The sequence below is a fragment of the Choloepus didactylus genome, chromosome 17 (genome assembly GCF_015220235.1).
Source record: "Choloepus didactylus isolate mChoDid1 chromosome 17, mChoDid1.pri, whole genome shotgun sequence".
NCBI lineage: Eukaryota > Metazoa > Chordata > Mammalia > Pilosa > Megalonychidae > Choloepus > Choloepus didactylus.
In genome coordinates, this window is record NC_051323.1 from 67,777,273 (window position 1) to 67,800,425 (window position 23,153).

The window sequence follows — 23,153 nt, forward strand, 5'->3', positions numbered from 1 at the left end:
TAACAGTGAGAAATCTTGACAGTTCCGTCATTTAGTTTCCACTGGTTCAAGCCTCTTTGAGGGTAGCAATGTAGCTAGTCAATGTTCTTTCTCCTCCAGACCTCGTCTTTTCTCTGGGGTGGGGGTGGGGGGGGTAATCTGGGTTCTTGCGGGGGGGAGGGGGAAGGGGATGGGGAGAGAAGAGCTTAGGGATTGTCCTGGCTTCTGGGGTGGGGTTTCAGTCCATCCTCATCTTCTGTTCTTGCCTCAGCTGAGATAATGCTTGTCTTGCCTTACTTAAATGCAAGGCCTCTTCCAGATCTTTGATTCCCAGCCCCTTCACAGGCCCCTTTGAAGGCCCTTTTGGGGACTCTTGTCTGCTAAAGCAAGACACTCTGGGAGGCGCCAGGCTTTGTGAGGCACCCTGCCCTCCAGCAGCTCTGCTGCCAGAGCCAATCCTTGATTAGCGCCATGTTGGATATGGGGCTTTGCTGTGAGACTGACAGTGTCCAGGGCTCCACTGTGGGATGCCAAGTGGTGCTCCTTCTCTTCCAGGGTTCCCCTTCCATCTCCTCTATCAGAGCAGGGTCAGGGTTTCTCTTGTTTGGTGGTGGTGGAGAATCAGGGAGCTTGGCCACCTCTCAGAGATCTTCCAGGGTCTAATGGACACCCTCTCTGAGTCTCCCCTTCCTGCCAGCTGATCATCTCTGCTCTTTTTTGGATGGGGAAGAAAAATAACTTCACACACTAACATGTATTTTTTTGTACTTAATGGTTTGTGATATAAGTTTTATGGTCTAAGTTCTCCAACATTTTGGTCTTTGGAAATCAAGGGAATGCTTCCTCTTTCAAGATTTCAAGCCCAGTGTGAGTGTTTAAACGGAGAGTACTTGGAAATGGTGTCCTGCCATGCAGGCCACAGGAAAGGTTTTATTCTTCAAGTTATCTGATCATGTTGAACTGGTCAATGTGACATTTAATACATTTTTTATGGTGGTGACCTATATACAACTCAAAATTCCCCATTTTAACCACTTTCAAGTGTACAATTCAATGGTATTAATCACATTCAAGTGTTGTCCTACTAATGCCACCATACATTACCAAAACTTTTCTTATCACTGGTAAAGAAATTCTGCAACCACTAAAGCAGTAACCCCCACCCCATCCCTTTCCATTCCCTTCCCCCGGGAACCTGCAATTTTCTTTCTGTCTCTATGAGTTTGCATATTCTAGGTATTTCATATACATGGAATCAAACAATATTTTTCCTTTTGTGTCCGACTTATTTCACTCAGCATGGTGTCTTCAAAGTTCATCCATGTGGTTTCATGTATCAGAACTTCATTTCTTTTTATGGCTGAATAATATTCCATTGTATGTATACACCACATTTTGTTCATCCATCCACCTGTTGATGGACACATGAGTTGTTTCCACCTTTTGGCTATCGTGAACAGTGATGCTATGAGCATTAGTGTACAAGTAAGTGTCTGTTTGATCCCTGTTTTCATTCTTTAGGGTACATGCCCAGAAGTGGGACTGCTGGGTCATGTGGTATTCCGTGTTTAACTTTCTGAGCAACTGCTAAATTGTTTTTCACAGCAGCTTCACCCTTTATATTCCCACCAACAATGTATAAATGTTCCTATCTCTCTGCATGCATGCCAACACTTGTTATTATTGTTATCTTTTTAAATAGTAGCCATCCTTGGGGGGGTGAAATGTTATCTTGTAGTTTTGCTTTGTGTTTCCCTGATGACCTGTGATGATGAGACATTTGTATATTTTCATTGGAGAAATGTCTATTCAAGTTCTTTGCCTATTTTTAAATTGAATTGTTTGCCTTTTTTGTTATTGAGTTGTAACAGTTCTTTATATATTCTGGACGTTGAGCCTTTATCAGATATATGATTTGCAACTATTTTCTCCCATTCTGTAGGTTGTCTTTTCCCTTTCTTAGTAGTGTCCTTTGATGTACACAAGATTTTAATTTTGATGAAGTTCATTTTATTTACTTTTCCTTTTGGTGTCATACTTATGAAATCACTGCTGAATGCAAGGTCATGTTTTCTTCCAAGAGTTTTATGGTGTTAGCTCTTATGTTTAGATCATTGCTCCATTTTGAGTTAATTTTTGTATATTGTGTGAAGTGGGCATTCAAATTCATTCTTTGGCTCCTTGTGGCCACCCAGCTTCCCTAACACCATTTGCTCAAGAGATCTTTCTTTCCCCATATACTGTACTGGGCACCCTTGTTGAAAATCAGTGGGCTGGAGATGTGTCAATGTGATTTTGTTTCCTGCACACCATCAGCTACTTCTCCCAAAGAGATTCTTTGGCAGACATGTCCCGTGTCTGAGCAGCTTGACGGGTATGGTATAGACTGAAAATCCTCAGGGAATAACGCTTTTCCTAATAAAGGTGGCCTGGGGACAGAGGGCGGCAGGCAGTCAAGTTTCCTGAGTGATTAGCATTTCAGAGGCTGGAGGATGGTGAGGGAGCCACACTTCAGAAGGTGGCCAGAGGCTATGAGTGTTATTTCTATTTCTGGCAAGTTTTTGTCAAAGAAGTAAGCCCTTAGACAGCATCCTCTTCAGTAAGAGGCGTGTTTTGCACTGACGCATGTGGCTTGTCTGCAGAGCGTGCCGTGCTGCTGCTGAGGCCTGAGCAGAGGGAAGTACAGGAATAACAGGTTCTCCCTCGCGGGAGAGTCCACTCTCCAATCCAGGAGGTGAAATGAGCCGGGCAGGCCTGCCAATTATCCAAGGAAAGGGAACAAAGGGTGGACAGATTCAGGGAAAGTGGTCAGCATGGGATGAATAAGGCAGGGCAGGCCTTCAAGATCCCAGGTGGATGAGAAGGGGGCGGCCTTCCAATCCCATTCCTGTAGTGGATGTGTGTTTGAGAGGCCCACCTGGAGCTCGGGGCCTGTGTGGCTAGAAGGCCAACAGGGTCTGGGTGAGTGGGAGGGACAGTATTTAAAAAAAATAAAAGGAGGCTGTAATTTTTATTTCTACGTTGTTGCACAAATTAAAGTCACTTTCTCTTTGTAGACTACATATTAACTTCTTTACACAAATGGCAAGATGTGTAATGGCTCATTGTTTCAGCTTTCCGTAGACTGCCGCTTGTATGCACATGTTACGTTAGTTCTCGGGGGAGGAGTCAGAATTATGGCATCATTGTGGGAAAGGGAGAATAGTTGCTTGCAACTCTGGGTGCCCGTTGGAATTACCTGGGAGCTTTAAAGACACCGATGGTTCAGCCCTAGCCCCAGATGCTCTGAGGGATCTATCAGGGCTATGTTCCAAGCATTGCAAAGTCAAATCCGCCCAGTGACCCTATTGTGTAGTCCAGGCTGGGTGCGCCGCTGCTCTACAGAGAAATACTAAAGAGATGGGGACGGTGAAGGGACTTCAATGGTGCTGCATCACAGGCTCCAGATCTACGCTTGCTCTCCGAGAAGAGGGAATCATGCCAGCTTCTGGAACCAGATAAGACGGAGAAACGGCTGAGAAACTGTCATCATGCGAGCCTCCCAGGCAGCTTTTAGGGCTAAGTGGCTGTCCCTCATGGCTTTCTGTTTTCTTCCATCCCTCAATTGTCTAGGGCAGCTGACGGTGGGTTACCTCAATCCTTAAGCGTTTCTGAAGAGGCATATCAAGAGATGGGTTAGTGAAACAACTGCCTGCCGGCTCTGAAGGGATGCAGGAAGGGCAGGAATGTACTGGAAGGAAGGAAGCAGTCATTTACTCAACGACTCCGTCTCCGTGCAGGCAGACGCTTGACAGAAGTGGTACAGCAAGTGCTCAGAACAAACCCGGGGGCCAGCGATAGTGGAAGAGCGGGCTTCCGGCTCAGGGCTGTGGAGCTGCTGCGTGCCCAGGCCGTTCTCCGCCTGCCCCGCCAGCCACCCGCTCGGTGACCTGGTGACCTTGGCTATTTATTGCCTTTCTCTTACTCTGAATTCTCATTTTGCAAAGTGAGACGGGGTTTTTCAGTTGACAAGAGTACCAGTCTGGCCGGAAGCGTGGTATTAAGATCGGGAGGCTGCTACCTGCACCGCAGGTAAAAGCTGTTCTCTCATCAGGGCGCACAACGGCGTTAGCGATGATGCCAGCAGCCTCTCCCCTTGGGCACGGGTTTATGGGTGGCAGCTGATTTCATCCCCCTCAGCAACTCCATGAGATGGATGCTCTGGTCCTTCTTCACAGACAAGGACACGGAGGTAGGGAGATAAATGACTCGTCCAAGGTCACACAGTCCTGCGGGTCACGGCCTCAATTCCCCGACTCACCCCTGGGCTCCGCCGTAGGAGTGGCAGAGCCAGGTCGCTCCCACCCGACCCACCCGGCGGGGGCGGCCGCCCCGGGAAGAGGCTGCCCCGCGCGACCAGCGCCCCGATCGCGGGGCTGCCCGGGGCTGGCGCGGCGTCGGAGAGGGGCTGCCCGGCCTCCCCGGCCTCCCCGGCGCCCGCCCGCTCGCCCTGCGCCCGGCCCGCCCGTCCCCGCCCGCGGCCCGCCCCCGCGGCGGCAGATCCCGGCAGGAGCGGGAGCCGCGCCCCGCAGGCGGGACTGGGGAACGGAGGGAGGGCCCGGGCGGACGCCGCTCTCTCGGGTGACCGGGGCGCGGGGAGCCGCCGGGATGTGAGAGGCGACCCCGCGCGCCCCGGAGCCCCCGCGCGCCGCTCCCGGGGCTCCCCCGTCGGGCCTGCGGCGCTGGACCCGGCTCCTCCCGGCGCTGCCGAGCCCTGAGCGCCCGCCGCGGCGCGGCCAGGTAGGAGGAGGCGGGGAGCGGGCGGGGGTCCGGCGAGGGGAGGGAGCGCGGGCTTTAGGAGCCGGCGGCGCCCTCGGCCCTGGGAGCCCGCGGGGGTCCTGTCCCGCGCACGGGGGCAGCGCTGGTGGGTACCAGGCGCTGGCGGTGGAGTCCGTGTTTTCGTTTCCTGTGTGGAGCAGACGTAAAGGGTTTTCAAATCCCTTTTTGGGGGAACTTGCCAATCCAACCAGAGGTTTCTAGTTGTATGTGTGTGTGTGTTCGCGTGTAAATTGCGTCCAGGCGTTTTAATCTGGCCACGGTAAACTGGTTTAGGACTTCCTCTCTTGGGGGTGTGGGCTCGGAAGGGCCAGTCTGTCAACAAGGTCAGGAGTGAAAGCCTTAAACGCTGCGAGGATGGTCACTTGTCCTCCTCTCCGGATAACCGATGACGCCGGGGACTTGTAGCTAATAGGCAGACACCCAAGCAAACACTCAGGATTTACAACAAGCGTGTCCAGCGCAGCACAGCACTCCCTGCTCTTTTATCCTCACACTCATCTTGCCAGGGAGGTGCTTTTATCACCCTCATTTTCCAGCTGAGGAAGCAGAGGCCAGGCCAGCTCGACTAACTTGTTGGAGAACTGGAGAGAGAGTCAGACGTGGGGACTCCAGATCCCCAGGCCTTTCTCCCCGGCCTTGTGATGGCTCTCAGCCGTCCCCCCCTGCCAGGGCTCTCTCCCCGAGCGCTGCCGGAAAGGGGACGGCTGCCCAGGAGAGTGAGTGGACTCTGATTCCCCTGGTTTAAACTCTGCAGCCCAGGAACTGAGGGCAGGGGTGCCTCTGGACTGCTGACAGCATGGAGAGAAGGTGAGCAGGGGTCCATCCATCACCGGGACATGATGTCCAGGGCACCCTGGCTTAGTGCTGAGCTTCTGGAAGGAGCAGGGACAAACCGGAACTCTGTGACTACTGAAGAACTAAGGAAAACAAGCGGCGGTGCTGGGGGAGTTTGTCAGCCCTTTCCCCACCCAAGTTAATAAGTAGCCTCAGACACCTTTTAAATTTCTTAATATCTTATTTCAGATGCCATTCAATATTCTGTCTTAGTAGCCTATATTAAGTTTTGTGCCAGGAAAAAAGTGGATCCTTTAGGATGGGATTCGATGGGGGAATGAGTGTGAAATGCCCTGATCTGTTTTCAGTCTCATCTGGCCAGCTGCCATTCTGCTGCGTGCGGACCGTTGTCTGCACCCACGCACACTATGGCGGTCTCCATGAAATAACGGATGTTGGAACTGAATTCTCACATGACGTTGACAGGACAGGACCAATCCCACATTTCTAAGAGGCCCCACTACTGCCTTATGTAGCGTGATGTGACCTCAAGATTTTCTTTATGGTTCTGAAACATGTGGCATCTTTTGAGTAATTTCTTCACTGTTGATGAACATTGCTTATTAGATTCATTTATTTAACCACTATTTATTGAATGCCTGCTACGTGCCAGGCAATGTTGCGAGTGCTGGGGATAGCACAGTGCATAAAATTGATGACAGTCCCGCTAGCAGACCTGAGTCCTCTTCGTGAAGTCACAGGATGTTGGCAGTGTCTCAGCATAATGGGGTTTGCTGAAATCTGCCCCTCTGGACAGGGTGTGGGCACACTGGCTGCACTGCCCAGGGGGCACGACTCAGCTTTTCCAGTGGAGAGGACGAGAAAATGATGGACCCAGCTGTGTGTGCCTCTAAAGAATAGCAAGAGTGCCGAGGAGCACTTTGTGGCCAGCTCCGGGTTTGTGGGGAATCAGCGGATGGAAAACCTCTGGCTGGGATGCATCAGTGGGAGATGGGTGTCCACCTGGAAGCCAAGACATTGTGGAGGGAACATCTCAAAGTAGCAACGTTTGACCTTTGCGGTAGAACTAATAAAACATAGGGGTAGGAAAGTAAGAGATTCTCATGTTATGCTAAGTGACAGATCCACTGTTAAATTGCCAGTTGCATTTAGAAGGCAAGGAGTCATCGTGGGGCAACTGTGATTCACCAACCATGGTCCCATCCCCTGAATGTTTTCCATCTGCTGCTGTCAGGGTGCTTGGTTGACATTTTCCTCTCTTTGAGGTTTTCAGGTAGGCTGGTGGTACAAGAGGATTTGCACTTTCTTTCAGGAGTTTTGTTCTCCCTCTGGCAGCCTGGCATGGCACAAGGAACTGCCACTGCAGCCTCTGGGCAGTACCTAAAACCCAGGAGTGAGTAGAGGGCCCCTCCCTGTACAGAACATTCTCATCAAGTGTTGAAAGGGGAAGGGGTTCCTCAAAGTCTGTACACCTTTGGATTTGGCACCATCTCTTCTTTTCATCTATGTGTGTGAGTATACACATGGCAGAGTGATGGAAACAATTTTTTCATCCCCGATGTATTCCAGCAAGGATAATAAGATATCATAAATTGAAAGTCAGATGAAAGAAAAACAAGAGTAGAAATAAAATGGAGCCTGAAATGAACTTAAAAAGGTATAAAGTGTAAACCTTGAGGACTGAACCTCAGCGCACACAAGCCTGGCATATCTGGGGGTTGGGGCTGGAGGTGGGGCATGTTAGGGACTGAATCCTGCCCCCCACAAAGGCATGTTCGGGTCCCAACCCCTGGTTCTTTGGGTATGAACCCATGTGTAAATGGGACCTTTTAAGATGTTATTAGTCAAGCTGTGCCCAAATGAATGAGGGTGGCCTTAACCCAATATGGCTGAAGTCCTTAAAAAGAAAGGGAATTGGACATGGAGGAGCCATGGGGGAAGTGAGAAGTTGGGAGTGAACAGAACCCAGAACAGAAAGAAGATGTCACCATGTGCATTGCCTTGTGACAGAAAAGCCAAGGAACCCCCCAAATTTGCCATCAGACAGAAGATACCACTGCCCGAGGAAGAACTTGCTTCCTTCTGGCCTCTGAACCTGTGAACCACCAAATTCTTGTTGTTAAGCCACCCTGTTGTATGGTACTTGTTTTAACAGCCATTAACTAATACAGGCAGGAACTGATATTTCTAAAGCTCCCCAGGACGGTTCTGCAGTGTAGCCAACCACTAACACTCTTGTAGACAGTGGGATGAAACCTGTCAGGGGCACAGATGTCAGTGTCTTCTGGGTAATTCAATATGTTTGAAAATTGTGCCAACAATATATTTTTTATATAAATGTAGAATGGTGGTAGGTGCTAGGTTCCAAAAATTATAAATATGATTTTTATTGGCATGAATGTCTGTGGGTCTCTTGGATGTCGTGCCAAACATGCGACAAGTCCTCACCGGGTGGAACGTTCCTGCACATTGCAAGATGTTTAGCTTCCATGGTCTTCTCTACTGAATGCATTGTTGTAATAACCGAAAGTGTCCCTTTCCCCAGCATTTCTGAAATGCTCTGTTAGAGGCCATACCTCCCCACTGAGAACCACATGCAAACATGGGCTCTGAAATAACAGGGCATTGAGAGGTTATAAGCTAGCCATCCAGAATCCACTTACATTAGCTGTTGAAGGATCATTGGTTTGGTGATAGAAATCAGAGCAGTGTTTGCCACCTATGGTGGGCAGTGGACTGCAAAGGTGCACAGAGGAATTTTGGGATCTGCTGGAGATGGTCAGTATACTGATGGCGTATTCCGGGTATGTACAATTGTCACAATTTCTTGAATTGTACAGTTAAGATGTGTGTGTTTCATTATATGCAAATTTGCCCTCAATAGAAAAATCACAGAAGTGAAAACAATGTAAACATTGTTGTAGAGGATGCTCAGTCCTCTGAGATTCCATGTGTAGATTCCAATTTGAGAAGTAGAGATGTTCCTACCTGACCAAAAAAGGCAGTGCTCTGGGAATCAATCAATCAATCAATCAATCTCTCTCTCTCTCTCACAGTCAACATTTTGATAACTCCTCTGTGGTAGTGGCCTCTGTATCCTAGGTCCTGGCAAATCCCTGGAGCAGAGCTGTGTCGGAGGCATGAGGGAAGGAGATGGGACGTGTTTAGAAAGGGTTGGGGGTAGGAATAGGAGACAGAACCCAATCCTGTCTATAGATTTAGGTTCCTGTTGTCAAGGAGCCTAGGGACAAAGTGGAGAAGTTGTCAAACTCCAACTTAGTTGTCAAGAAGCTTGAGTCTAGCTCACCTTCCTGTTTATAGCCATACTTGAACAGCCATCACGTCTTTCTGGGCCTCAGTTTCCCCTTTGGGCTTAAAACCTATGTGCCTTAGTTGAAACCACCAATCTTGTGACTTTGTTTCTTACATTAGCCAAATAATCTAGATTTAATAGCAACACCTGAAACCTCTGCGGTAGTTTTTATCTTCACATCATTTTGCATACTTGATGCAAAAAACTTTCCTACTCCCGCGTTTATGTGGCCAACTAATCTAGATAAATCTACTTTGAGCGAGGCTTTTAGATTAAACTGCTGATAGGAATATGGCCACAGTTTTTGTGTTTCTTCAACGGGTTTCTGAGATGCTGAGTAAGTTTCTGCTGCCCTGTCATGGGAGTGGTTTTGTTTGCTCATGACTTTATAAAGCTTTTTCTCTGGGAGAAAATAGTAATAGTTCTATTTAAGGCACAGTGGGGTTTTTAGGATTTCTGTGTGTGGTGGCATCTGTGTTATTGATCTCTAAAGAATGGAAACAGTTATGCCACATTTCCAGCTCACTGTGGTAGTATCCTCTCTCCTCTGTGGTAGTTTCCAAATTCTCCTTTCCCATCTTAGGTGTGGAACTGTCCCTGGGGACCCCCTAGCTAAGGTTAAGTTGCTCTGTCTCTCCCGGTGGATGTGAGTTCATGAGTTCCTGAGGGTTTAACTTCTCATGATTGGGACAGAATAGTGATGACTGTGGGCATTTACTTAGGCCAGTGCCTCTCAAATATTCCCACCAAAGGACCTGTCTTGGAAAGTAGAAAGTAAATGCTCAACTTAGCTCTCCAAAGTACTTGCCTTAAGGGATATATCTCTGATGCTTCATATTTTTTTTTTTAAATCTTAGACATTCTTTTCACTCAATACAGCCATGTTTGCTTTAATATAAAAATAATTCCCCTCTAAAAAATATTTGGATAAAATTAATACCCCCGGAAGACAGACTCTGGGTTCCTTGGCTGCCTACAGCTTCTTGGAGGATCTGTGGATTCTAGTTTGAGAAACAAGGGCTTGAATAAGTTCAGAATTCTAAAGTATTTTCCACAAACATGTGGTTCTATGGCTTTATAAGCAAATTCCTTTTTTTTTTTGTCTTTAAAACTAACATTTTCCTTTTAAAAAATGTTAGAGACTGTTTATTCATAGGTGTTTGAATCCATATGGCAAAGGGGTAAGAGATGAAAATCATAATTATGGACACAGTTTCAATACCCATTCTCCATGTTTCCACTGACTTTTTAATGCAATGGGTAGGTTGTGACATTTCAGGTGCTAAAAAATCTCTTAGGCCTTGCTTTTTCCAGGGACTCATCCACAGTCACTTTGGCAGTTATAGCCAAATTAACTGGAGTCAAATTCTCTACTTCTCCGTTATGTCAAATATACACATATGATCACATTAAAAAGCAGTAGTGAGTGTATTTATGAGACACAATGTAAAGGTGGAAGAGTGAGTTGATTTGAGGCAGAAATATGCAAAGTACAGTTAGGATTTCCTTTTAGATTTGGAGTTTGGCTACTTGGAAGAAGGAAAAGTCACCCACTGCTGCCCCTGTCTCTTCTAGGGTTTCTGCAGGGGTTTGGCAGTCTGCAGGGTTCCCTTACACCCGGGCTAGAGAGGCCCCACCCCAGCCTGCACTGTCGCGGGGCCCCGCTCTGGCCCTCCTGCAGCCACACACCTCCATCTGGAGAGGGTTCCGGAGGGCCAACAAGACGTGCCCACTTGGAACCTGTGTCCACAGCACCCCCTTCCTGACCGTGCTCCGGGTACCGGGGACCCCTGGAATTCCCTCCCAGCTGAGGGCCTCTGCGGGTCTCTTTCCTGGGCCGGCCCCCATGGGGCCTGCGGAGTGGCCAGGGCTGTATGGAGGCTGGAGCGGGGGGAAGCAAGGCTTTCCCCCGGGGTAGAGCCGGGCTCCGCTCACCGGAGCAGCTGACGCCGGCTGCCGGACAGCACGACGCCGCTAGTGCAGCCCGCAAGCTCTGCGGCCTCTGCGGGCCCCCTCGCCGGGCATGGCCCCACCGGCTGTGCGTGTGCGTGCGAGCATGCGTGCGTGCTTGCGTCCTGTCGACGTTCTGACGTCACGTGGGGACGCCGGGTGCTGGCTTCGATCTTGGCAGGCAGGATTCCCAACGTGGGAAATTCCTCAGGAAAAGAAGGACTTTCCTCAAGGTGGTGGGGAATTCCTGCAGAGTAAGAAGGGTTCGATAGAGTCAGTGTGGCCACAAAGTGGGAAGAATGTCCCGTCCTCATGTGCTGGGGCCTAGGCTTGCGGAGCATGCTCGGGTCCTTGGGTCATTCCCTCTGTCCTCCCACCGTCACTTCAGCCTGTCTGTCCTCCGGCCGTCACTTTTCCCGCATTGGTGCTGAGTGAGAGGAAGCCAGTGGGCGAAGTCAGCCCTTCCTGGAAAGTGGGCATCGTTCTGGAGGGGCCGTAAGCTCATAGTTTCTCCTTGTACTTTAGTGCTCGTGCAGTTCGGTTCACTTTGCATTTTCTTATTCCGGATCTAGCAGGAACCGTTTTAAGCCTCACATGTGGGTTTTCATTTTATCTTTAATGAGAAAGAAGCTTTGTATATGTGTTCCATGTGCTGTTGTCCTTTTGTGATCCACTGACCTTTCCAAATATGTGGTCGCCAAAAAACAATGGGAGGTGTCCTCAAGAACATCTTAACAATCACTGGCTTTTTAATGTGATTACTATATAAAGCCGAGCTTCCCATCTGCTGTCACATTACGGAGCACTGAGACATTCGGAAGGACAGGGCTGCTGGGTTGGGGGACAATTTTGAGGCATCAAGCACCCCAAGCCCTGCACTGGTGCCTCTGTCATGGGCTGAACGCTGCTACAGGGAAGGTGCGCCTGAGGCAGAAAAGGAGGAGCAGTATGTTATGCTTGCTAATTTACTGCGTGGTTGAATCCTTTCCCTTTTCTTAATAGCTTTGTTTTGTGAGGAGAATACAATCCCCCCAAAAATAACACAGTGGAAGGGATCTGTGACTTTTTATTGTTGGCATTTTCTGTACATATTTTCTATCTGTAACAATTTTATTGTGGTAACATGTGAAACATAAAAATTGCCATTTTAACCGTTTTTAAGTGTACTATTCAGTGGCATTAATTGCATTCACAGTGCTGTGCAGCTGTTACCACCATCCATTTCCAAAAGGTTTTCATCACCCCACACAGAAACTCTGTAACCTTCAAGCAGTAACTCCCAGCCTCCTTTCTCCCCAGCTCTGGTAACCTCTAATCTACTTTCTGTCTCTATGGACTTGTTTATTCTATATGTTTCAGAGATGTGGAATCACACAATGCTTGTCCTTTTGGGCCTGGCTTCTTTCACTTGACATGATGTCTTCAAAGTTCATCCGTGTTGTAGCATGGCATTTATCAGAACTTTCTTCCTTTTTACGACAGAATAATGTTCCGTTGTATGGATATGCTACATTTGTTTATCCATTCCTCTGTTGATGAACACCTGGGTTGCTTCCATTCTAAAGGAATGTTTTGAATATTACTACAGATCATTTTTTAGTAAAACCACCACTGATATAGATAAGTTGCCTCTGAATAAAGAAGGTTCTATTTACCTAGAATTCTCCTTGGTGTTATCAGGTCCCAATCTCTAGCCCTACAACTATTCTCCCCACTCAGAGTCATTCCCCACCCCCAACACTTTGTCTGCCATCTGGACAACTCCTTTGGTCGTGATTCTACTTGTCCTGAGTGACTCGCAACCATCTCCAGACGCTAGTAACAGTTCCCTTGCACTCTGTTTTCTGACCCACACTCAGTACCCATGTCCCATCCTTCTCCCTTTTTCCTGATTTTAGCAGGTTTTAGTGCCTAGGGAATCCAAGGCAAAGATGGATGGGTGGGTGTGGATAGATATCTTTTCCCTCCCTCCTTCCTTTCTGCCACAAGTATTTATTGAGCTCTTACTACATGGAATGTGTGTAGGACCGGTTTCTCTTCTCCTCTCTAGGACCCACCTATGGCTCAGGGGTGTTGGAGAAGGGAGAGCCTGCTCTCTACTGCTTTCTCCCCTGACCCAGGTAGCGTCAAGGCCAACAACCGTGGAAGCCACCCCATGCCACCAGGGCCCTGGGTCCCAGAGCCAGAAGCTTGAGCCGCCAGGGGCGTTCAGCCAGGGTGAGCCTGGGTGACTTGGCACTCGCAGCTTTGAGGAAAAGGGATGGGGGAAGGTTTGCAAGGCCGTGGGGAGAGGCTTCTGATAGAATGAGTTCAGGGCAGGTCAGAAGTCACAGAAGAAGCCGTCGGACTAAGACCAATATAGTTGCTTTACAGATCCGGAAATCACCGTAGCCACCGCAGAGGCAGAATTGCACATTGTTTACAGATGGTGTAAGGAGAAGAGCTTGTGAAAGAATCAGGCAGCGACTTGGAAGGTAAAAGCAGGAGGGTGAGTGAGGGGGGTGACGCTCCTCCCATCCAAGGGTGTCAAGAAGGAGGGGTGTTGGTAGCGTCAGGAGCTGTGGAGATGGCAAGTCAGACAAACTGAAAAGTGTCCATAATTTGAGAAACCAGGAGGTAGGGGGTGGCTTGGGCAGTTGAATTTCAGAGGAATAGTGAGCGTAGAAGCCACACTGCAGAGGGATTCAGAAGTGGAGACAGTGAATAGAAAGATTCTTGTAAAAAGTTTCTGGGAAAAGAGGAAGAGGGAGAGTGAAGTGTTTAGGAGAGTTGCAGGGAGTTTATTGCTTTGCAGAAGGTTTCCTGGACCTTCCAAATAAATTCATCTCTCTCGCCCTTCCTTCCCCACCTCCCCGCTTCTATTAATTTCTCTGTGACACTGTCACCATAATTCCCACCAGCTGCGCACCGATGGGGGCTGGGAGGGCACTGCCCCAGGACTGGGAACAGGAAGATCTGGGAGTCTTTGACTCTGTGCTCTGCTGCTTTTCGGATTGTGAAGCCCCGTGCCTTTGATATTTTCATAGTTATGTTGTGTGCTTTCTCCTTAGTTTAAAGTGAACAGTGATTTGTTAGTAAGTCTAATCTATGAAAAATGTTTAGCATTGAATTCATCAGGCTGTTTTTTCCATTGGGCATTAAAAGGTCTTTCTAAAAACTTAAGAAAATGTTTGTATTCTGAGAACAAAAATTAGAATCCAAAATACTAAAAGGAAACTGTGAAGTCAGGTGAAGGAATGGTGAAATGGTGAAACTTCTACAGAATGTAATAGCATGGCAATCACAGCTCAGCTTTTAGGAAGTCATTTAAAATTATGCAATTTGGGATGCATGTATATTAATAAAATTGATATAATACAAAGTGAGAGTTCAGAAAATGAGCATGCCTGTTCTTAAAAAGGTCCTGTTAATTTTTTCTGGCATCTTGTACATTTCTCTTCAGCAATCCTTTTGTTTTCTAAGTTCATTAAGCCACGAGATCCTTACGGGTTGTTTTATTTGTTTCTGTATCCACATGTCTAGCCAAGGGCCAGATGCATTTGTTTAACCAAAAATATCTTGTGGTTATCAACCTCTTTATATGTCTGAACTCCGTGGTTTGATTTTCTGAAAGTGTTCTGCCTCAAAGAACTGTGGAAAATATGCTTTTTAAACATTTAGCTAAATTTTGTAAGCATTTGAAACTTTTTTGGGGGGTATCAACTCTTGATCATTGCAACCTGTTTGTACCTCGTCAGCTTCTTCATTCAGGTTTACGCTCGTGTGTGTTCTTCCTTCTCCAGGTGGATGTGCCCCTTAAAGATGGCGACTTGCTCCTGAGAAACGAGGCCACTTAGTGCAAGGAAAGGAGTTCTCTGAGGTAACAGATATGTGACCACCTGAGGCTAAATGCCTGAACTGTGGCCATCTTTTTTGTCTGTGGCCCCGGCACACTCACACTGCATGGCATCCAGTAGTGCCGACATGGATGTGTGTTGAGGGGCTACGTAGTGGATCAGCCATTCCACCTTTGGCACCCTAAAGCTGGTCAGGTTTGCCTGCCACCTTGGAATTCTGCATTGTTCTAGGGTTTGTGTTGATTTTCACTGGGAGTGTGTTTGGGTCAGCCTGGGATACGTGTTTTGTCTCCTTTTCGTCAGGTGTCCTGGCTCCCATAGATCATGTCACCGTTAACCCCAAGTTCAGGCTTCGAAGGCTGCTGCTGAGGGAAAGTGGTTGCTCCCACCACCCTCCTTTTTCTCGGAGCAGTTCTGAGGCAGGTGAAGTCTGGGTCCATGGGGTTTGGCCATCTCTATTTTATGGGAGGTTGGAGTGGGAAGGGATCTGACATGACTGGGTTCATCATTCACCTTGGACAGGTGAGGAAACTGAGGCCCAGGAAGTGTCATGTTCAAGATCACACTACCCTGCAGTATCAGGCCACACCAGCCTTGGGCAAAAAAGGAGTTGAGCTTTGTCCACAGTTAACTTGGATTAATATCTCAAACTTTCCATTTGATTAAGTCTGGCTCCTTTCCATTTTTCCTCCCCTACCTAATACTCGAACAAGCCACGTCTCGTAGCTGAATGAAATAACAACTGGCAGACTTTCAGTTGATTTCATAATTGCCTCTGTTTTGTTTTTGGTACACTGATGTGAGCAATCAGTTGGCCTGGAACTGGTAATTGGGAAACATTTCTTTCCTTTCTCTTTGTTATAAAGACTCACAATACATTCCCACATATTTACAGAGAGAGTTCAGTGCTTAAAACCTTCTATCTTATTTTATAATCTGAATATCATTGAAAGGTAAATATGCTAATTCCATTAAACTAGCCTAATTTGGGAGAAGGCCAGTTTACATTAATAAAATGTCAGTATTACAGGATATTTAAGGAAAGCAATTTTACTACTCTCAGGCTTTAAGGCTAGAACCAGGCTTCAGAATCATCATCCTGATGCTGGCAGTGAGTGCACAGAGGTGAATAAATGAATAAGTGCATAAAAATGGCTGTGTCTGGCATGCTTAAAAAGTCATTTTTTGGGGCATTTATTTAAAAAGCATATTGTAACATATTTTATACCTTTTAATACAACTTCTTAAACAGAACATTTCCCAGCTAATATCCAAATGATTGCATGTCACTAGTAGAGTCTGAATTAGGGATGTCTTCATTAAAATATTTTGTCTTTATAGATAAGAACTGAGGCAAATTTAATGACCTGTGAAAAATTAAAATGTGCGTTTTTCCCAAACCGTGAAGTCATGTGGTCTACTGTGGGCGTGGCTCTGAAGCTGGATGGAGGGGCTAGCTTCTTCTTTTGTCCATTTTCCATCATTTATTGCACAAATCCCAGGCACAGTGCCGGATGCTGTTCCTGCCCTCTCTAGGCTCCCTGCCTTTGGATGACTGCAGGAGAGTGTGCTAAATGCTCGGATGGGGCGCAGCACGGGTTGCCTTGGAGACCCAGAGAGGGAGCTTCCTGGGCAGGGGTTTGTGCGGTTTGGTGACCTGGGGCTGAGACTTGATGAATGTGGGAGCTGGCTGGGGGAAAGCAGAGGGAATAGCAGAGGCAAAGGCTCAGAGGCCAGAGAACTGGCCAGGCCCTGGCCGACATGTGGAGTGTGCGGAGAGGTGGGCTGGGGAGGATGAGTCTAGAGAGCTAAGCCAGAGACTAAGCTCAGAGAGCCTGTAGGCTTTCCTGAGGATTTGGGTGCGCTGGGGAGCCAGGGAAGGTGTTTTGACAGATCATTTGACGGACTCATAATTTGGAGGTTCATGTTGCATGGATTGGAAGAAGTCTATAGGCAGGGAGACCCACAAGGAGCCTGCTGCCATAATTAATCCAGGAAAGATATGGGGACGGCTTGAGCTAAAGGCACACCACCAGTGGGGCTTGAGTGAAATGGGTTGGCTGGATGCTCTCAAGGTGATGGTGAGAGGTAGCTCTGGGGGGTGGTGGTGACAGGATAGTTGATACCAGGTCTCTTGCTGGGCGAGTGCATGGTAGATGCATGGCAGTGCCGTGCCTGTCACTGTGGCAGGGAACAGGGAGTGATGCAAGTCTGCTGGCAGAGAAAATGAGTTTGGTCTTGGCCCTGTTGAGTTTGAGGTGCTTGTGAGCCAGTGACTGGATTGGTACAAAAGCTGGCTGTGTGTATGAGTCTGGGACTTATTGAACATAGCTGCACAGCTCCCCATTCAGGGTCAGATGATGACAGGTACATTTAGAAAGGGAAGAGGTTCTATGGAACATGAACTTCATTTGGGCTTTGGATGTTTAGAAAGGTAGGGAAAAATTGAGTTTTTTTTTCACATTCACTGAAATTTCATATTATTTTGGTGACTTTGTTTTGTAGATAAGGTGATGAATAGGTTCTCCTTGCAGTACTGAGCAAGTGCCTAATCTGATCCCCCCTCCCAAGTATATGTGGACAGAGCTTTATGTAATTAGAGGAATAAGTTATTAGACTCCACTTTAATATGTAGCCCTATAGCTGACCAATACCTGTTGTAGGTAATGCTGTGTTGGAGTAGCTGTGGAGTTTGAGGTTTTTTTTCTTTGTGATAAAATTAATACATGCCACTGTAGAAATTTTAGAAAGTACAGAAAGTTCCAGAGAAGGGAGAGAAACCACCCAACCACAAGAAAAATTATTCATAAAATACAGAGTTCCTGTATACCTCCCTATTATGAAATGTTGCATTGATATGGTACATTTGTTACAATTGATGAAAGAACCCTTTTGTAATTGTACTGTTAACTGTAGTCCATGCTTTGCATTATATTAAAACCCAATTTTATATATTGTTATAATTTCTTTTAGCTTTTTCCTGTACATTTCTGTGGAGCTATATCATATTGTACAAACACTTTAGTGTCTTGCATTATACAGGGAACAGGTGGCCTCTGAGTTAGACCTAGAAGTGTGTAGACTTTTTTGAGTAGACCCTGGTGGCAGGGTACATTTCATATGGGGAACAAATTCATGGAAGCAGAGGCAAGCTGGCTTAGGAGCTAATGAATAGGCTACTTTGAATGTCACATGGATTTTAGGAGAAATTTAAGAGGGATTTAAACTAGAAATGTATTGAGACAGATTATGGAGATTTTTAAAACCCTAGGTTGTAATATTTGTTCCCACTTCTGTTAAAAATCATCATCCCACCCTGCCCCCCAACCCTCTGCTAATTTTCTACCCATAGCTGTACATGATGACATTACTGATGTGGGAGGATGAAGCCATCTGTGTGATTGGGGGTGAGGGTGGGGACAGGTGATTGTCTGTGTTTATAGTTCTAGAAATTTTCTGGAATAGTAACATTTTTTACTTTTGTCTTTCTTCCATTTATTCATTTCCCCAGGAGAATATGACAGTGCTACTCAGAATTGTTTGTTTCATAGCTCTACTCATTTCTTATCACAAGGCTGGTAAGTTAAGCATTTCCTTGTATTCTTGTCTGCTAAATAATCTATTATTTAGAAGATATGAAGTAACATATCTAACACAGTCATTTTTATTACCTGCTGCTATTGAATTCCAGGACACAGAGTCTCATAGTCAGAGCTGCCCTGCGGGAAGTTCCTTTCAGCATCTTCAGCTCTCATTCTCTCATTTTACATATTAGGAAACTGAGGCTTAGTAAGGTTAAGAGCTCAAGCTTTAATGGCTAGTTACAGATCAAGAGCTAAAATCTCGTTCTCCAAGTGTCTTTCTGCTCTTTTGCCAAATGAAGAGTGTGATATGGGAAATTCTGGCTTTTATTTGGAAAAGGTGTTAAACGTATTCTTTACGAACCTACAGCTAGAAACCATGGAGAGACAGTTCTTTGTTTTCTTTTTTGGTTTCTTCTTTCTTGCTTCCCCCTTCCCCTACCTTCCTACAAATTTACTGAGCCTTTACCATGTGCCGGGCACTAGGTGCTGGGGATACAGCAGTGTATAATACAGACAAAAATACCTGCCTGCCTGCATGGAGTTTATATTCTTGTAGGAGAGAGAGACAATTCATTAGATAAATAAATATAAATGATTATGTAATATAGTGATAAGAGTAGGGAGAAATAAAAGGAAAGGGGGGCATAACATTTTGGGATTGAGTTAGGCCAAAGGTTAAATTTTTGATGGTGTGGCCAGAAAAGTCTTCACTAGTTGACATTTGAGTTAAACCTGAAAGGGGAAGGAGGGAGCTATACAAGTACCATTTGAGGGTGGGTAACAGTCCATGCAGCACATGCAAAGTCCCTGGGGCCAGAGACTACAAGGCATGTTCAGATCAGAGTGAAAGAGGGGGCAAGTGTTGAGAGATGAGGTCATTTGGGTAGTAGAGGGTGGTGGAGGATTGATTGGGTAGAGCCCCATATGTCTTTGTAAGGTTCTTGACTTGCTTACGCTGTGTGAAATGGGACAACTGCAGGGTTCTTTGTTCAAAACTAATGATTATCTGGCTTACATTTTAGCAGGCTCATTCAAATTCCTGTTGAGAATAGATTACGGGAAGATAAAGGCAGAAACAGGCCAGTTAAGAGGCTGTTGCAATAACCCAAGCAAACCAGGATGGTGGCTTGTTGCAGGCAGGAAATCATAGTGGCTTATATGAGGGTGGCAGGGAGAAGTGAAAAGCAGCCAAATTTTGGATATATTTTGGGGATAGAGGCAACAGTATTTACAGATGGATTGGATGTTGGAGTGAGGGAAAGATAATACTCGTGGATGATTTGAAGGGTTTTTGCCTGATAGGATGGGGGAAGATCAGGAGTTCAGATTGAATATGTTAAGTTTAGTTGTCCGTTAGATGTCTTAGGTGGTGATATTGACGAGGCAGTCTGGAGCCCAAGGGGAGGTCTCATCTGGAGGTATAAAATTGAAGCCATCAGCAAGTAGCTGGTATTAGAGCCATGAGACCAGGGTCTCCAGGGGAGCAAGCATGGTTGGAAAAGGAAAGAACTTCAAGGACTGAGCTCTGCCACCCTGCAAGGATTGGTGATCAGGCATCACTGATCAGAGAAGCAGTGAAAGACTGGCCTGAAATGTAGGAGGAGAACCAGACAAGTGTCCTGAAAGCCGAGTGAAGAAAGTGTTAAGGATGAGCGAGTGATACCGCGTGTCAAAGCAAATCAAGGAAGATGATGTCTGAGAGTTGCCTATTTGATTTAGTAATTTAAAAATCATGGGTGACCTTTACCAGAACAATGTTGGTTGAGTGGTGGGGCAAAACTCTGATAAATAGGAGAGTATGTCTAGCAGAGGACATGCTTAAGGTTTACTATTTTTATCACTACTGTTGTTATTGCTCCTGCTACACCTAGTAGCTAAATACTCTGTGTTGTGTGGGTGTGGATCTCATCCTACTTGGAGTTCTTAGATGGGTAGATTAATGTTTTTCATCAAACCTGGGAAATTATGGCTATTATTTCTTCAAATATTTTTTTCTGATAATTTCCCCCTCCTCTCCTTTTGGCACTCCCATTATATGTGTATTTTGGTCATCTTAATGATGTCCCACAGGTCTCTGAGGCTGTGTTAATTTTCTTGATTCTTTTTCCTTTCTGTTCCTCAGACTGAATAATCTCAGTTGAACTATTTTGAAGTTCTGTGGACTCTTTTTCTGCTGGTTCAAATCTGCTTTTGAACCCCTCTGGTGAATTTTTCATTTCAGTAATTGTAGTTTCCAGAAATTCTATCAGGTTGTGTTTGCTAATTTCTATTTCTGTATTATATTCTCTATTTGGTGAGACACTGGTGTCATATTTTCTTTAATTCTTCAGACATAGCTTTCTTTAGCTCTTTGAACATATTTTTAATATAGTTGATTTAAAGTCTTTTTCTAATGAGACTAAGATCAGGGGCTCTTCTGGGACAGTTTCCATTGCTTTGTTCCCTGTCTATAGGCCATATTTTCCTGTTTCTTTGTAAGTTAAGTAACTTTTTGTTGTTGAAAACTGGGCCATTTTAGATAGTATAATGCGGCAACTCTGGAAATCAGATATCCACCCCCAAGGTTGTTGTTGTTGTTGTTGTATTGTTGCTGCTGTTGTTAGTTTGTTTAATGACTGACCTGGGCTAATTCTGTAACATCTGTATTTTCTGTGGTTTGCAGCCACTAAAGTCTCTGCTCAGTTAACATAGTGATCAGCTAATGATGGGCTAGAGATTTCCTCAAATACCTGAACCAAGAAGTCTTTAGGCCCTATGCTGTGTACGGCTCTGCCGTGGCCTTCACTTTCTGCATGTGAATGGCTTTAAGATCACCCAGGTGTGAGAGCCTGGTGCCTTCTCAGGTCTTTCCTAGGCACATGCATGGTCATGCACACATGTGTAGCCTTCAAGATACCCCAGGAATATGTAAGAGCTTTACAAAGCCTCTTGTGGCCATTTAGCTTCTCAGATCTTCCTCTCACATTTTTGGCTAGGCTCTTGTTTTCCACAGATGTAGAACTGGCATTGTTTCTTCCATGACTGTTTGATGGAATATACCAGTGAAGCAATCTAGCCTGAAATTTTCTTTGTGGGAAGGTTTTTAACTGCAAATTCAGTTTCTTTAATAGGTATAGGGCTATTCAGGTTATCTGTTTCTTCTTGAGACAGTTTTAATAGTTTGTGTCTTTCAAGAAATTTGCCCATTTCATCTAAGTTGTTGAGTTTATTTGCAAAAATTGTTGATAATATTCCATTACTATCTTTTAAATATCTTTTTAATAAGAGATACTACCTTTATTTTTGCCTGACCAGTCTGACTAGAGATTTGTCAATTTTATTGCTCTTATCTATTGTTTTCTGTTTTCTATTTCATTCATTTCTGCTCTGATTTATATTATTTCCTATCTTCTTTGCATGTAATTTATTCTTCTCTTTCTAGTTTCTTTAGGTGGAAGCTAAAGTTATTGATTTGAGATCTCCTTTTCTTATATAGACATTTTGTATTTCTTTTTATATAGTTCTTTAGTTGCATTCCACAAGTTTTTATATACTCTGTTTTCTTCATCATTCAGGTCAGATACTTTCTAAACCCTCATTTTTGATATTTTCCTTGCTATATAGGTTATTTAAAAGTGCTGTTTAGTTTCAAATATATGGGGATTTCCTAGATACCTTTCTGTTATTGATTTTTAATTTCATTACATTATCATCAGAGGACGTACTTTGTCTGAGTCCTTTTGCATCCTGGGTTATGGGCAAGAGTACGGTATATTTTAGTAAGCATTTTATATGCATTTAAAGTGAATGTGTTTTCTGTCATCATTGGGAAAAATGTTTTATAAATATCAATTGTGTCCAGAATTTTGATTTAGGTTGATTGTAAATGTTTTGGAAATGAATAGTGGTGATGGTAGCACATTATTGTGAAGGTAATTACAACGGTGCAGTATGGTTGTGAATGTGGATGAAAGGGGAGGTTTTGGGTTGTGTATGTTACTAAAAGGAAAGTTAGAAGGCAAAACATGGAACTTTATGTAACACAGTGAAACCTATTGTGAACAATGGACTGTGGTTAATAGTATAAATATAAGAATGTTCTTTCATGAATTATAACAAATGTATGACACCATTATAAGGTGGTAATAATAGGGTGGTATATCTTGCCAATTCAGAAAGACCTTGGGCTTTGCCTGTATTTCCTCTTTGTCATGTCATGGCTTAGAATCTCTTTCCAAGTGGTAGGTTGAGACAGCTATAAGGCTTACATATTTCCTGTCCAGCTAGGATCTTTAACCTTTGTTCCCTGATGCTCAATGTCTTAAACATCCTTGCTTCATGTACTTTGTCCTTTTGTGTGTGTATGTTGATAATATGTTTGGTGTAATCTTCTTCATGTTTCCTTTGGTTGGTGTTCATTGTGATTTTGGGATCTAAGGGTATATAATTTTCACCAAATTTTGAAAAATTTCAGTCAATATTTCTTGAACTATTTTCCCTGTTTCCCCCTACCTATCCTCTTTTTCAGGGATTCATAGGGTATGCATTAATGTTGTCCCACAGCTAACATGCCCCGTTCATTTCGTTCCATTTTTCTCTCTGGGTTTAATTTTTGATAGTTTCAAATACCTTGTCTTCAAGTTCACTAATCTTTTCTTCTGCAATGCTGAATTTACCATAAATCCCATAAAATGTATTTTTAAACTCAGATACTTTAGTTTTTATCTCTAGAAGTTTGGTTTGGGTCTTTATAAAAATCTCTTTCATGTTTCTATTTAACATGTTTGACCTTTCCTCTACCATTTTGAATAAATGGAACACAGCAGTAATAGCTTTTTGTTTGCTTGTCTATTAATTCTGTAATGTTTGCCATTTCCTGGCCAGTTTTGATTGATTGTT

General features: G+C 45.1%; 1 protein-coding gene across 15 annotated transcripts in view; it reads left to right on the plus strand.

Moving 5' to 3' along the window:
- The window catches only part of IL1R1 (interleukin 1 receptor type 1), a 64,421-nt gene that overhangs the window by 24,913 nt on the left and 16,355 nt on the right, over positions 1-23,153 (plus strand). For 7 of the 15 annotated variants that reach the window (XR_005212490.1, XM_037807775.1, XM_037807780.1 and 4 more), the window contains 2 exons: positions 14,638-14,714; positions 18,203-18,269. Coding sequence is in view for 14 of the 15 variants with exons in the window: in XM_037807775.1 (XP_037663703.1) it covers positions 18,209-18,269 (61 nt within the window). In the remaining variant the exon portion in view is untranslated. Of the gene's footprint in view, positions 1-1,893; positions 4,759-4,792; positions 13,073-13,228; positions 13,330-14,637; positions 14,715-14,994; positions 15,115-18,202; positions 18,270-23,153 lie in introns of those variants that run through there. The other 8 variants (XM_037807784.1, XM_037807782.1, XM_037807779.1 and 5 more) reach the window with 7 other exon arrangements.